At 39.3% G+C, this 12,282-nt stretch overlaps 1 protein-coding gene across 4 annotated transcripts in view; it reads left to right on the top strand.

Moving 5' to 3' along the window:
- The window catches only part of Fchsd2 (FCH and double SH3 domains 2), a 231,214-nt gene that overhangs the window by 192,530 nt on the left and 26,402 nt on the right, over positions 1-12,282 (top strand). For all 4 annotated transcript variants that reach the window (XM_087908664.1, XM_087908666.1, XM_087908665.1 and 1 more), the window contains 2 exons: positions 4,403-4,519; positions 5,963-6,067. In XM_087908664.1, coding sequence (XP_087764790.1) covers positions 4,403-4,519; positions 5,963-6,067 — 222 coding nt within the window. The remainder of the gene's footprint in view (positions 1-4,402; positions 4,520-5,962; positions 6,068-12,282) is intronic.

Here is a 12,282-nt window from a genome sequence, read left to right as displayed (position 1 = left end):
CATGGCTAACAATCATCTGTGACACCAGTTCCAGAGAGTCCAGTGCCTTCTCTGGCCTCTGTGGGCACTGCACACATGTGATGCACAGGTATACATGCAAGCAAACACCCATACACAGAAAATAAAGATACTTATTTTTTAAAAAGCAAAAATTTTAAAGCTATAATCTATTTCAAATTACACCATCACTATGCACTCTTACATAAGTCCAAAATGTCTACTTGAAATTTATCATTGCAGTATTATTAAGGCTTAGAGTTAGCTATTGCTTCTTTTTACCCCCAAAGATTATTTCTGATTTTGTGTGGCTGCCAATTAGAGTATGTGTGGGTAGATACCCAAGGAGACCATGTGGGTGTTAGGATGGAACTCGGGTCTTCTGGAAGAGCAGTGATATTTTTAACTACCTGGACATCCTTCTAATCACTGAACCTTGCTGTTTGGCATATCTTTTATATCATACTGATGAAACTTGTTTCAAGTTATTTTCATATAATATTATGACTTATGGTTTAGAATAGTGCACTGAAAGAAACTTACTAAACTGAATTTTATGAACTCTTCATTCATGTTTTTAGCTAGGCATGTGTTTTCTAGTACATCTGTGCATGCATTTACATGTGTGCCTATGACTGATTCTAGTGTTTGAACTTGGGTCCTAATGCTTATAAGACAAGTACTTTACTGAGCTATCTTCCCAGCCACTAAAATGAATTTTTAAAACCATATTTGTTTTTATTCATTATTACTATCAACTGGGGAGTTGTTGTATTAACAATCATGTGATTACAAATGGTACCAGCCAATAGCAAGTTGTCTCGTGTATTAAGTAAACTTAATAGTTTATGATCTATGATTAACTCTTAAAGATTTTCTTGTCTCTATTTCCATACACAGTTTTTGATTCCTAAAGTAGTCTTTATATCCTTTTGTTACCATTTCCTAGATGATACATATAAATCAAAAGTCCTTCTAACGTTAGGTGGGTTATACACACCAATAATCCCAAACCACAGAAGACAGAGAGGCAGGAGGGTCACCATAAGTTAAAGACCAGCCTGATCTATATAATAAGTTTCAGGTCAGTCAGTTCTATGTATTGAGACCCTCTTTTGATGGATAAATTGTAAACAGATACTGCACTTTTGTTTCCCAGCTGCCCAGACCCAAATAATCACACAGAAACTATATTAATTACAATACTGTTTGGTAAATGGCTTAGACATATTCCTAGCTAACTCTTACATCTTAAATTAACCCATTTCTATTATTTTATATTTTATCATAAGGCTTGTGGTTTATTGCCTCACATCTTGCTTCTTGAGCAGCTACATGGTGTCTACCTGACTCCACCTTCTTTCTCCCTGCATTCAGTTTAGTTTTTCTACCTAGCTGTGTTCTGCCTGCCATAGGCACAGAAGCTTCTTTGTTAACCAATGGTAATAAAATGTTCACAGCATACAGAGGGGAATCCCACATCAATAAATAAAAACCAAAAACATCCTAAAGTGAGTAAAGTATACCTTTCTTTACTGAAATTAGTTTTTAATGCCTAATTACTTGGGAGGATATGAAATGTGTGCTAATACACACACATACACACACACCAGTAAAACCTATTCTGTGAAGAATTGACAGGTACATTTATTTGAATCTGTATTAAAGAGCTATCCAACTGTCATGTGAGTCTTCAGGTATTAGATGTGCATATAGCAGTTGTATACTGGAGGCATAATGGGATTAGTTTCCAAAACCAGCCATTTGTTTCTATGTATTTAACTTTCCTGACTCAGCTTTCTTGTGCCTAAACTGAGTACCTTACTGGGTATGAAAAGAAGCATTGAGACTCAGTACCTAGCACATAGTAATAGATACTGGCTATCTTTATGTTGTTGTTGTTATTTTTACGTAAGAAGAGTCTAATTTCCCTTTTTGTTTTAAGTTTTGTTCCTAATTGCCATAGGAAATACTAGACTATCAAAGATAAAAGAGATTACAAAGATGATGAAATCCTGAGGCACTCACCTTCTTTATGGAACTGTTAACTATCAGTCCCTTGAGACTTCTTTTACAGTCCCTTGAGACTTCTTTTACCCTGTTCCAAAAAGTAGATCTCATTTATAAGCCTAAAAGGTGTTTGAAATAAGTAATATTCAACCCAAGCAAGATGATCTCTACCTATAGTTTACTTGGCTTCTGGGGATCAAGAATAGCTTCAAGAACAGCCGAGACACACCTGGAGACCCGTCTCTGACAGCGAACAGTCTGTGCGTTCTGAACCAGGATTTTCGCTTTTCAGCACATTCGCCCTGTGTACATCTCAATGTGTCTTCCTTCCATTACCAGAACTAGTAATGACTGTCCTTCAGAATGCTGCTACATGTCTTTGAAAAAGCACAAGAAAAACATCCATAAAATATAGATAAATATGATGTATTCATGCAGAAAAAATGAGGAGTGTTTCTCCCTCCAACTTCCTGACAGGAAAGAGAAGAGTGTTTCATCTTTATTTTCCATGAACTATGAATAACAAGATTTTAGGATATAATGGTAGCAAAATCTGACATTAAATTTCTGTTGTATCATATTTTACTCTCATTCTAGCCACTATTTCTGGGTTTTATTTTTATCTTCCACAGGTTAGTAGTTATATTAAGTAAATACCTCTTATTTTAGAATTTTTGCATACTTAAATTTTACTTAGGTGAGACATTTTATGCATCTATTTAATAATTAGTAAAAATTGCCCTAATATGGGGGGCCAGAGAGATAGCTCAGCAGTTAAGAGTATTAACTGTTATTACGTAGGACCCAGATTTGATTCTCAGCCTCCACACAGACCAGGCATACACATTTAGAGTAGACATACATTCAAGGCCAAACATTCATATAATAAAAGTGAATATATAAAATTTTAAAATAAGTAAATCAAAATTTAAAGAAAAATAAGAGCTTTGGTAATTTTTTTAAAAATTGTCCGGGTGGTTGTGGCACATGCCTTTAATCCCAGCAATCGGGAGGCAGAGGCAGGTGGATCTCCGTGAGTTCGAGGCCAGCCTGGTCTACAAGAACTAGTGCCAGGACAGGCTCTGAAAGCTACACTGAGAAACCCTGTCTCGAAAAACCAAAAATAAAAAAAAAAAATTGCTCTAATGTATGTAAAAGGCAAATATATTTTGGAGGAAATTTACCTGAAATTTTTAAAATTTAATTTATCTTTTTGTGTGTGTCTGTGTATGGATATGTGCATATGAGCACAGGTGCGGAAGAGGCCAGAAGAGAGTGCTGATGAATACAGTGGAGCTTGAGTTACAGGCAGGTGTGAGCCACCCAGTGTCCGTGCTGGACACCAAACTCTAGTCCTCCTCAAGAGCAGTTTGTACTCTTAGCTATTAAGCCATTTCTCTAGTACTACTTTGTAGTGGTATATGATTTATATTTTGATAAATAAATCTTTACTGAAGACCAAAAGCAAAGTTAAAGCCACTAAAGGTCAGGCATTGGTGACATACACCTTTAATTCCAGAATTTGGGAGACAAAGTCAGATGGATCTCTGAGTTCAAGGCCACCCTGGGCTACCAAGATCAGTGCAGGAACAAATCTAGGAGGTGCTGGCTCACACCTTTCATTCTAGTTCTGGGGAGTCACACGCCTTTAGTCCCGCACAAGAGAGAATATAAAATGGGAGGAGAGAGAGGCTCAGTCTGTTTAGTTTACGGTCACCCAGCCTTGGTAGAGGTAAACTCTCATGGCTTGGCTGCTTCGCTTTTCTGGATTTTGGGTTGATTTCTATCTCTAGGTTTTTATTATTTGTGCTGCATTACTTGAGGATTATTTTTTGTTTTGTTTTTTGAGGCAGGATTTTTCTGGCTGTTCTGGAACTTACTCTCTAGACCAGGCTGACCTTGAAGTCAGATCCACCTGCCTCTGCCTCCTGAAAGCTGGGATGAAAGACGTGTGTCACCATCACCTCGCCGAGAATTCTTATCAGGAGGGAAATTTTGTTGCATTTAGCAGTTCCTCATAAATGAGGAAGATAGTCATAAGAGAATTTGTGGAAAGTCCTCCTGTTAAGTAAATAGATATCCTCTTAGGTATATGAGGGCACAGTGTCCCAACAATGAAGGGCTGACTTTCAGAGGACAGGTGATATTTTCTGGAATCTTCAGTGTTTCAGTCAAGTGTTTAAAGAGGAAGGGATTCATCCCCAGTGGCCTCCAAGACTACTAATCTCTGTAGCTGCCTCACACGGACTTTGTTTGACGTGAGACCTTGCTTCTCACAGTAGTAGGGTGTGCCTTACATTGTCAGTGCTGATTAAGGAAAGACCTTCTGATCCAACTACAGACTGGTGGACTTTGCAGTAGAGATAACAGTACTTCTCTCTGTTCTCTCTTGTAGAGTCGACAATTAGAATCAGAAACTGGTACCACAGAGGAACACAGTCTAAATAAAGAGGCTCGGAAATGGGCCACACGTGTAGCGCGTGAGCACAAAAATATTGTTCAACAGCAGCGGGTAAGTATGTGATAGAGCACCCTGGCTGTGCAGCTGAAATCAGATTTCAGATAGATTTAAGGAGTTGAATTTTATTTTTATTTGTGTTTGCCTGTGCACTGTGTGTGTGCCTGACACCCATGGAGGTCAGAACAGGGCTCTGGGCATCAGATCCAGTAAAACTAGAGTGTGGGCAGCTGTGAGATGCCATGTGTGAGCTGGAAGTTGAACCCGGGTTCTCTGAAAGAGCAGTCCATGCTCTTAACCATTGAGCTCCAGCTCCAAGGAATTTAATTTTATCAATATGAAAAATCCTATGTATGTTTTCCCTGTATTTTCTCAACAGTCAGTGTAATGCTCTTAACTCTTGCCTACCTTGAAAAGCCCATAAGCCTTTTTTCTTTCTTTCTTTTCTTTTCTTTTTTTTTTTTTTTTTTTTTTGTGTGTGTGTGTGTGGAGACAGGGTCTCCTCTCTACATAGCCCTGACTTTCCTGGTCTTGAGCTAACATCTTTCTCTGGCCTCCACACACACATGCATATGCTGTAGAATAGAAATAAGATGGACACGGCCAGGCACACCTTTAATCCCAGCACTTGGGAGGCAGAGGCAGGCAGATCTCTGAGTTCAAGGCCAGCCTGGTCTACAAGAGCTAGTTCCAGGACAGGCTCCAAAGCTGCAGAGAACGCTGTCTGGGGGGGGGGGGGGTGAACAGCAGCCCATGAAACTAGACTTTCTGTAAAGTCATAAAATTAAAATCAATTTTTCAAAATTCTGTGTCAGCATAAGTTGGTCAGTATCCCTGTGGTTAGGATCTAGGGAGGGGTAGGTACAACCTTTCAGGGAAAATTTGACAGTGCATATTAATACTACAATGTAGACGTGTAGGATAAAGCTGACTAGTGGAGCACCTGCTTACTGTGATCACCAGTACAGAAAAACAGTGAGTAAGCAAGCAGCACGTACCAGTTCCACATTTATGTTTTCATCTCAAGTCACTACTCCAGTGTGTTCAAAGAGTCTTTACTTACGTTCTTTATGTAGCTCCGTTTGCAGTGTTGGGAAGTGCTCTAAGTAAGTGCGGTACTATTAAACTGTAGTACTATTGAATTGAGGTCAGTCTGCAAACATGGCAAGGTTTGCTACAAACACTGAGGGAATGCTGTATTTTTTTTTTAGTCCCACAAACAAGATTTTTATAAAAATGGTTTGGAAAAATACAAATTAATGGGGTAATATCTTGGTGTAGAGAGTATGTGATAGATTCATGTGTGGACTTTGTGTTGTTTTACAAGAATACTGTGTCATTGTTTTAGGACAGGCTCAAAGCTAGAGAAACCCTGCCTCGAAAAAAAAAGTTTAAAAATGAGTCTTGGCTTTACCCACTGAACCCTTTGAAATTACCTAAATACTCAAGGCAAGAGCACAAGAAAAAAAAAACAGTCATCTTTATTTTCTTTGATAGGTTTTAAATGATCTGGAGTGTCATGGGGTTGCTGTATCAGAGCAGAGTCGAGCAGAGCTGGAACAGAAAATAGATGAAGCTAGAGAAAATATCCGTAAAGCAGAGGTAAGGACAGCTGCCAGTTACAGCGTCTCACTTGATTCCAGGCACAGTGTCACAGTCATAACAGGCACCTTGAAACTGAGTTTGTACATGGGTGTTTTAAGTTGAAGACAATTAATCATCTCGGTGTCCACAGTAGTATTTTTGTGTACCTGAAACACTTAGACAAAAACCTACTGTGAAGAACCCACAGTCATGAAACATTAAAAAAAACAGCAAAAGGAATGTCACAATGCAGTTGTTAATTTTTAAAGTTTTCACAAAGTGTTAAGTCAATCATTCAAACTAATGGTAAGAAAACTGACACATGTATGTTCAGATGTTGACTGGTTCCCTAATCCAGGGAAATGATTAAAGATATGGCTACAAAGGAAGGTAGTGAAAAAACACATAATTGTGGATTTTAATCTCTTGTGGAGTCATAAGATCTTTTTAGGGTTGTATAGCTATGATACCTCACCAACAAAAACATAAAAGAAAAAAAAGTTCCCATGATGATACTCTGCTTGCCTAGAAGGGGAAGTTGAAATGAGAAGTGATGAAGTGGCTGTTTACATAGGGTATACTTGGGCAGTTGGATACGATCAGAGTCAGAACATCAGGAAGAAAATGTGGTTTTGGGAAGGAGATAAAGTAATTGTGATTAGAGCCATGTTGAAAACAAATGAAGAAAGAATCAAAAAAAAAAACCAACCAGGTTATGTTCTTGTTAAGGAGACATAAAGCTATGGATACAGAACCAGAGGAACTCCGTCAGCGTAGAGGAGGGATAAGTCGAGTAGTGCAGTGCTGTGTGATGAGTCACAGTGGAGGAGGCAGCACACGTGTGTGTCATGCACACTCACCACCCAATTTGAACCAAAAGATGAAGATAGGTAGGAAGCAGACTTGAGTTTGAGATTAGGAATTGTTTTCTTTTTGGTGGCCAAATATATACCTCAGGGAATATAATATACATTATGAGAAGAGATTCTAGGTGAGGACTGGAGAGATGGCTCAGTTAGTAAAGTGCTTGCCATGCAAGCGTGAGAACCTGAGCTCTCTCCCCAGTACCATGTAATACCAGCGCTAGGGAGGTGGAGACAAGTAGATCCCTGGAGCTTCCAGCGGGTCATTCTAACCAGGTCCATGAGCTTCTAGATTCAGTGAGAGGCCTTTTCTCAAAAAAGTAATGCTAATAATAATATGTTATGTGTGTGGTGGTGCTTGTCTTTAATCAGTACTCAGGAGGCAGAGGAAAGCAGATCTCTTTAAGTTCAAGGCCAGCCTGGTCTTCATACTGAGTTCCAGACCAGTTAAGGCTACAGAGTAACACCTTGACTTAAAATAATAACAACCATGTGACAATAAATCAAGGAAGATACATTGACCTCTGGCCTCCATGTGTATATCCCATATAATGAGGGCGCGCGCGCGCGCACACACACACACACACACACACACACACACACACATATACATAATGTAACACAGATTCTGGACCAGCTTCTATTAGGGCATCCAAATAAGGAATTCTTGTACTAGTTAAGAGTTCATCTACACTAATGACTTTCAAATATCCCTTTGAAAGTCTTAAGAAAGTGCTTCAGTAGTTGGGTGATGGAGAGGCAATGTAAGTAAGCACATGGAATGTAAGCATGTTTTGAGCACTGTCCCATGGAGGTGATCTGAGTCAGAACAGACTTGCCACTTGTTCTTGTACCCTCCTCTGCATTATTCCTGGCACAGTCTGAACCTCAGACTCCCACAGAGAGGAGAGCAACCAATAGCTTTTTTCCTCTCTAAACCAAGGGTCACAAGGAAACTACTACACTAAGGTGTTGGCAGGCAGTTCTGAGTAAACACCAGCTTTTGGTGAAAGAGTTGTCCTTGTTGCTTATCCACTGTAGATGAAAACTTCGTGAAGCAGGAATGACGATTTTGAGACAAGACTCAAAAAATTTGTGAAGGAATATCTTTATATTTTCCATTTTCAGACTCCACCATGGTACCACTGTGTAATACCTTAACTCCACCAAACTTCTCCACTTCACCTTAGTGTAGCAGTAATAGGTCACACAGTTGTTGTAGATTAGACCTACTCTCCCTTTCAGTATGCCAGACTTACTGTTTGTTAGTTTAAAACTAAAATTACGAAGTGTGAGTTCCACAACAGATTGTCTTACCTCTCCTGACACAAGCAGTTAAGTCTTCAATCTCAAAGATAAGTTTCTTACTAAAAATATATAGGTGATATCAGATCCATTATCTTAGTTTTAAATATCTGTGAAATTGTCTTCAGATGAGCTCCCACTTAGTTTCCACTTATTGGATAATCAAAAAGCAATGCTAAAATTAGTTAGCAGATGTGAGGACATATTTTATTAGGTCAAGAATTGAAGGATTGCCATATTGAAGTTTTATTTTTTAATAACTGCATAAGCCTTAATAACCATGTTGTTCTGGGATTAAGATTGTTCCTTTTAAAGGAGATCATTTTTTTAACCAAGGTTTCCCAACATCTAGTCGAGATTCTTTTTTTTTTTTTAATATTTATTTTTTATGTATACAGTGTTCTGTCTGCATGTATGACTTCAGGCCAGAAGAGGGCACCAGATCTCATTCTAGAGGTTGTAAGCCACCATGTGGTTGCTGGGAATTGAACTCAAGACCTCTGGAAGAGCAGCCAGTGCTCTTAACTGCTGAGCCATCTCTCCAGCCCCAGATTGAAGTTTTTGGATAGACTAGGTCACTGAACTTTTCAGAGAAACTGACTAATCAATTCTGTTTTTCCTTTTTTTAGCTTGTATTGTTATTTGCATTGGTTTTTTTGGTGTTTACTTTATTATAAATACTTCTCCAAAAGAGAAAAACACTAATTAAAATTTTATCATTTCCTTCCTACTTTCTTAGTAATTCCTACCAACATGAATGATTCCCTTCCTTGTTAATTAATTTGCTTTGTCTAATCTCTTCTCTATATGGCTCCATTCCTTTTTTTTTTTTTTTTTTTTTTTGCTAATTAGAATAAGAGCTGTTGTGGTACTCTGTGATAGATGAAAAAACCTTTCCAGTGAGTACAGAGACTGAGGACTGTGTAGTGGCTGGTTAATCTGAGGCAAAATCATACTGCTTAATTCAGCTATTTAATGAGTGCTTTCCTATGTGTCAGATGTTTATAAAAAGATTAACATCTCACATTAAGCCATTATTACATTGTTATGATTTCTACAATTCTCACAAGAATATTTACATCAGCCATTGTACTCTCATAAGCCACTAATTAGAAATTATAATGAGCTGGACGTGGTGGCCCTAAGCTCAGTACTGAAGAGGCAGAGGCAAGCAGATCTCTGTGAGTTCCAGGCTGGTCTACAGAGCTAGTTTCAGGACAGCCAGAGCTACACAGAGAAACCCTGTCTCAAAAAAAAAAAAAAAAAAAAAACCTACAACAGCAAAAATAGAATGAGGCAATTGTTTGAATAAAACATTAGTAATCATATTTTTGCCCTGATTTTTAAATATTTGAAGTTTTTGAAATGCCTTTTGATACCCACATGCATACACATACACACACATTAATTATCTGATATACATAATTGCAAATTATAGCATTAAGATATTAAATGTAGTTTCCTATAAATATATATATTAAATGTACATTATGTGTAACATGACGGCTGGCTTGTTGGGGTTTCCGTCCCGCCCAGTACCCCAACAAGCCAGCAAGTCCCAAGGAAAAATCACACACAGGACTCCATAAGGTGATAAACTGATTGGCCCATTAGGTCAGGCTTCTTGTTAACTCTTATAACTTATATTAACCCATTATTCTCATCTATGTTAGCCATAATGGCTCCGTACCTTTCTCAGCTGGGCAAGTTACATGCTGCCTCCTCAGTGATCTGCGCAGGAGTCGCTGAGGGCTTCCTGTGTCCCAGAATACTCCCAGTCTCCTTGCTCCACCCCTACGTCCTGTCTGGCTTTCCCGCCTATACTGCCTGCCTGACCAATCAGCGTTTTATTAAAATATGATTGACAGAATACAGACAATTCTCCCGCACCATTTCCCTCTTTTTTTTTTAAACAAAGGAAAATACCCATAATCCATTTGTTGGGAATGTGGGCGTAGTATTTCAGGCTACTTCCTGCTGGTTGGGGGTGCTGATAATCTTATGGGGACCTAAAGAAAATTTAGAGTTATAATCAAGTCCTGTCTGGAGTATCCTGTGAGTCTCGATCATCTCAGGCAGCAGTCTTGAATCTGTTCTGGATGTAGAATTCAGACATCCAGGCCATCTGTTCCTACTGGAGATTACTCAGGTGGTCTCCCTTGGTCAAAGATGATTTTTCTTAACTCTGAATAAATCCAGAGCCTCTCATTTTCTGTGGAAACAAAAGCAAAATCTCTTCTCCAAAGTAACATACCTTTTGACTTCAGTTTTGAAGCCAAGGTATTTTCAAAATACCTATCTTGGGTTAGTTCAGCATCATTTATAAACAAAAGTCTTTTAGCAGCTGTTTCTCCTTCCTCAGCATTCAGACAATTTAAAGAGAGCATAATAACACACAGTATCAAGATTCTCTGTGTATTTTTCATCTTTATGCGTCTTTATTTTAACTTTTATTTCTTTTATTTTTACTTTTACTTTTTGAGACAGGTTTTCTGTATATCTTTGTCCTGGAATAATACTGTAGACCAGGCTGTCCTTGAACTCAGAGATCCTTCTGTCTCTGCCTCCCCAGTACTGGGCTCAAAGGTATTTGCTACCACACCTTGAACTCACAGAGATCCAGGTGTCTCTGCTTCCCCAGTGCTAGGATTAAAGGCGTGTACTACCACACCTTGAGGTCACAGAGGTCAATCTACCTCTGCCCCTTGAAGTCACAGAGGTCAATATGCCTCTGCCTCCCAGGCATTGGGATTAAAGGTGTGTACCACCACACCCTATTTCTCCCTTTCTTTCTTTTTTATTTTTAATGACTTTAACCTTTAGCCTGCATATATTTTTAACACACTGTAAACTATTTAGAGGTTTTCTTCATCTTTGAACCTCTCTTTACTGTATCTCTCTCTTTTTCTGACCACATGAGCCTTTAATTTACAAAGCAATACGGAAAGCCGTGGCTTTGACGGCTAGATCCTTAGCTTTCCAGCCTCTGCGGAGGTACTGGCTGTAGCCATTTTTGTTGCCACAACTCTATGGCGTTTCAAGGTCCTTGCTAGCAAGTAAGCTGGAGCATTCTGCTCACAGACCACACTCAGTCAGACTGCCTGCCTGAGTCAGAGATTGCCCTGGCAGGACAGCCCAGAAAACCAGCATTTTAAAACGGCGCAGCTTTTCTCCTGCTACGGCTGAAAACCGAAAAGCATGCGTTCAGCTTTACATCAACACCGTTTAAGTGTTTTGTGGCAGGACCTCTTAATGAGCTGCAAGGTTTTGCAGCTAAAGCTGAGTCAGGAAGCCTCTCTTAACTGAGAGCCTTGCTTGCCTCTAGCAAGCAGAGCAGACCTGAGAAATTGCTGCCACCTAGAAAACATGCTTTACTCTATTCTTTCCCAAGCTTTCTCAGGCTTTTTGTGGATTCAGTTATCCACGTCTGGGCGCCATATGTAACATGACGGCTGGCTTGTTGGGGTTTCCGTCCCGCCCAGTACCCCAACAAGCCAGCAAGTCCCAAGGAAAAATCACACACAGGACTCCATAAGGTGATAAACTGATTGGCCCATTAGGTCAGGCTTCTTGTTAACTCTTATAACTTATATTAACCCATTATTCTCATCTATGTTAGCCATAATGGCTCCGTACCTTTCTCAGCTGGGCAAGTTACATGCTGCCTCCTCAGTGATCTGCGCAGGAGTCGCTGAGGGCTTCCTGTGTCCCAGAATACTCCCAGTCTCCTTGCTCCACCCCTACGTCCTGTCTGGCTTTCCCGCCTATACTGCCTGCCTGACCAATCAGCGTTTTATTAAAATATGATTGACAGAATACAGACAATTCTCCCGCACCAATTATGTACAGATACTTTTAAAAGAAAATGAGAAAGAAATTAAAATATCTCACTACAAAAATGGAAACCAACTTAGGGCTGAAGAGAGATGACTCGGGCATCTCATGTACTTATGTGCATGAGTTTTATCTATATGTACATCAACAAAACTAGAAGAGAGTATTGAGTCCCATTAAGGGAGGTTGTAAGCTGGGAATTGAACTCAGCACCTCTGAAAGAACAGCCAA

Source organism: Myodes glareolus, chromosome 7, assembly GCF_982192425.1.
Source record: "Myodes glareolus chromosome 7, mMyoGla1.1, whole genome shotgun sequence".
In the NCBI taxonomy this organism is placed as follows: domain Eukaryota; kingdom Metazoa; phylum Chordata; class Mammalia; order Rodentia; family Cricetidae; genus Myodes; species Myodes glareolus.
This window is presented reverse-complemented; position numbering and strand designations above follow the sequence as displayed.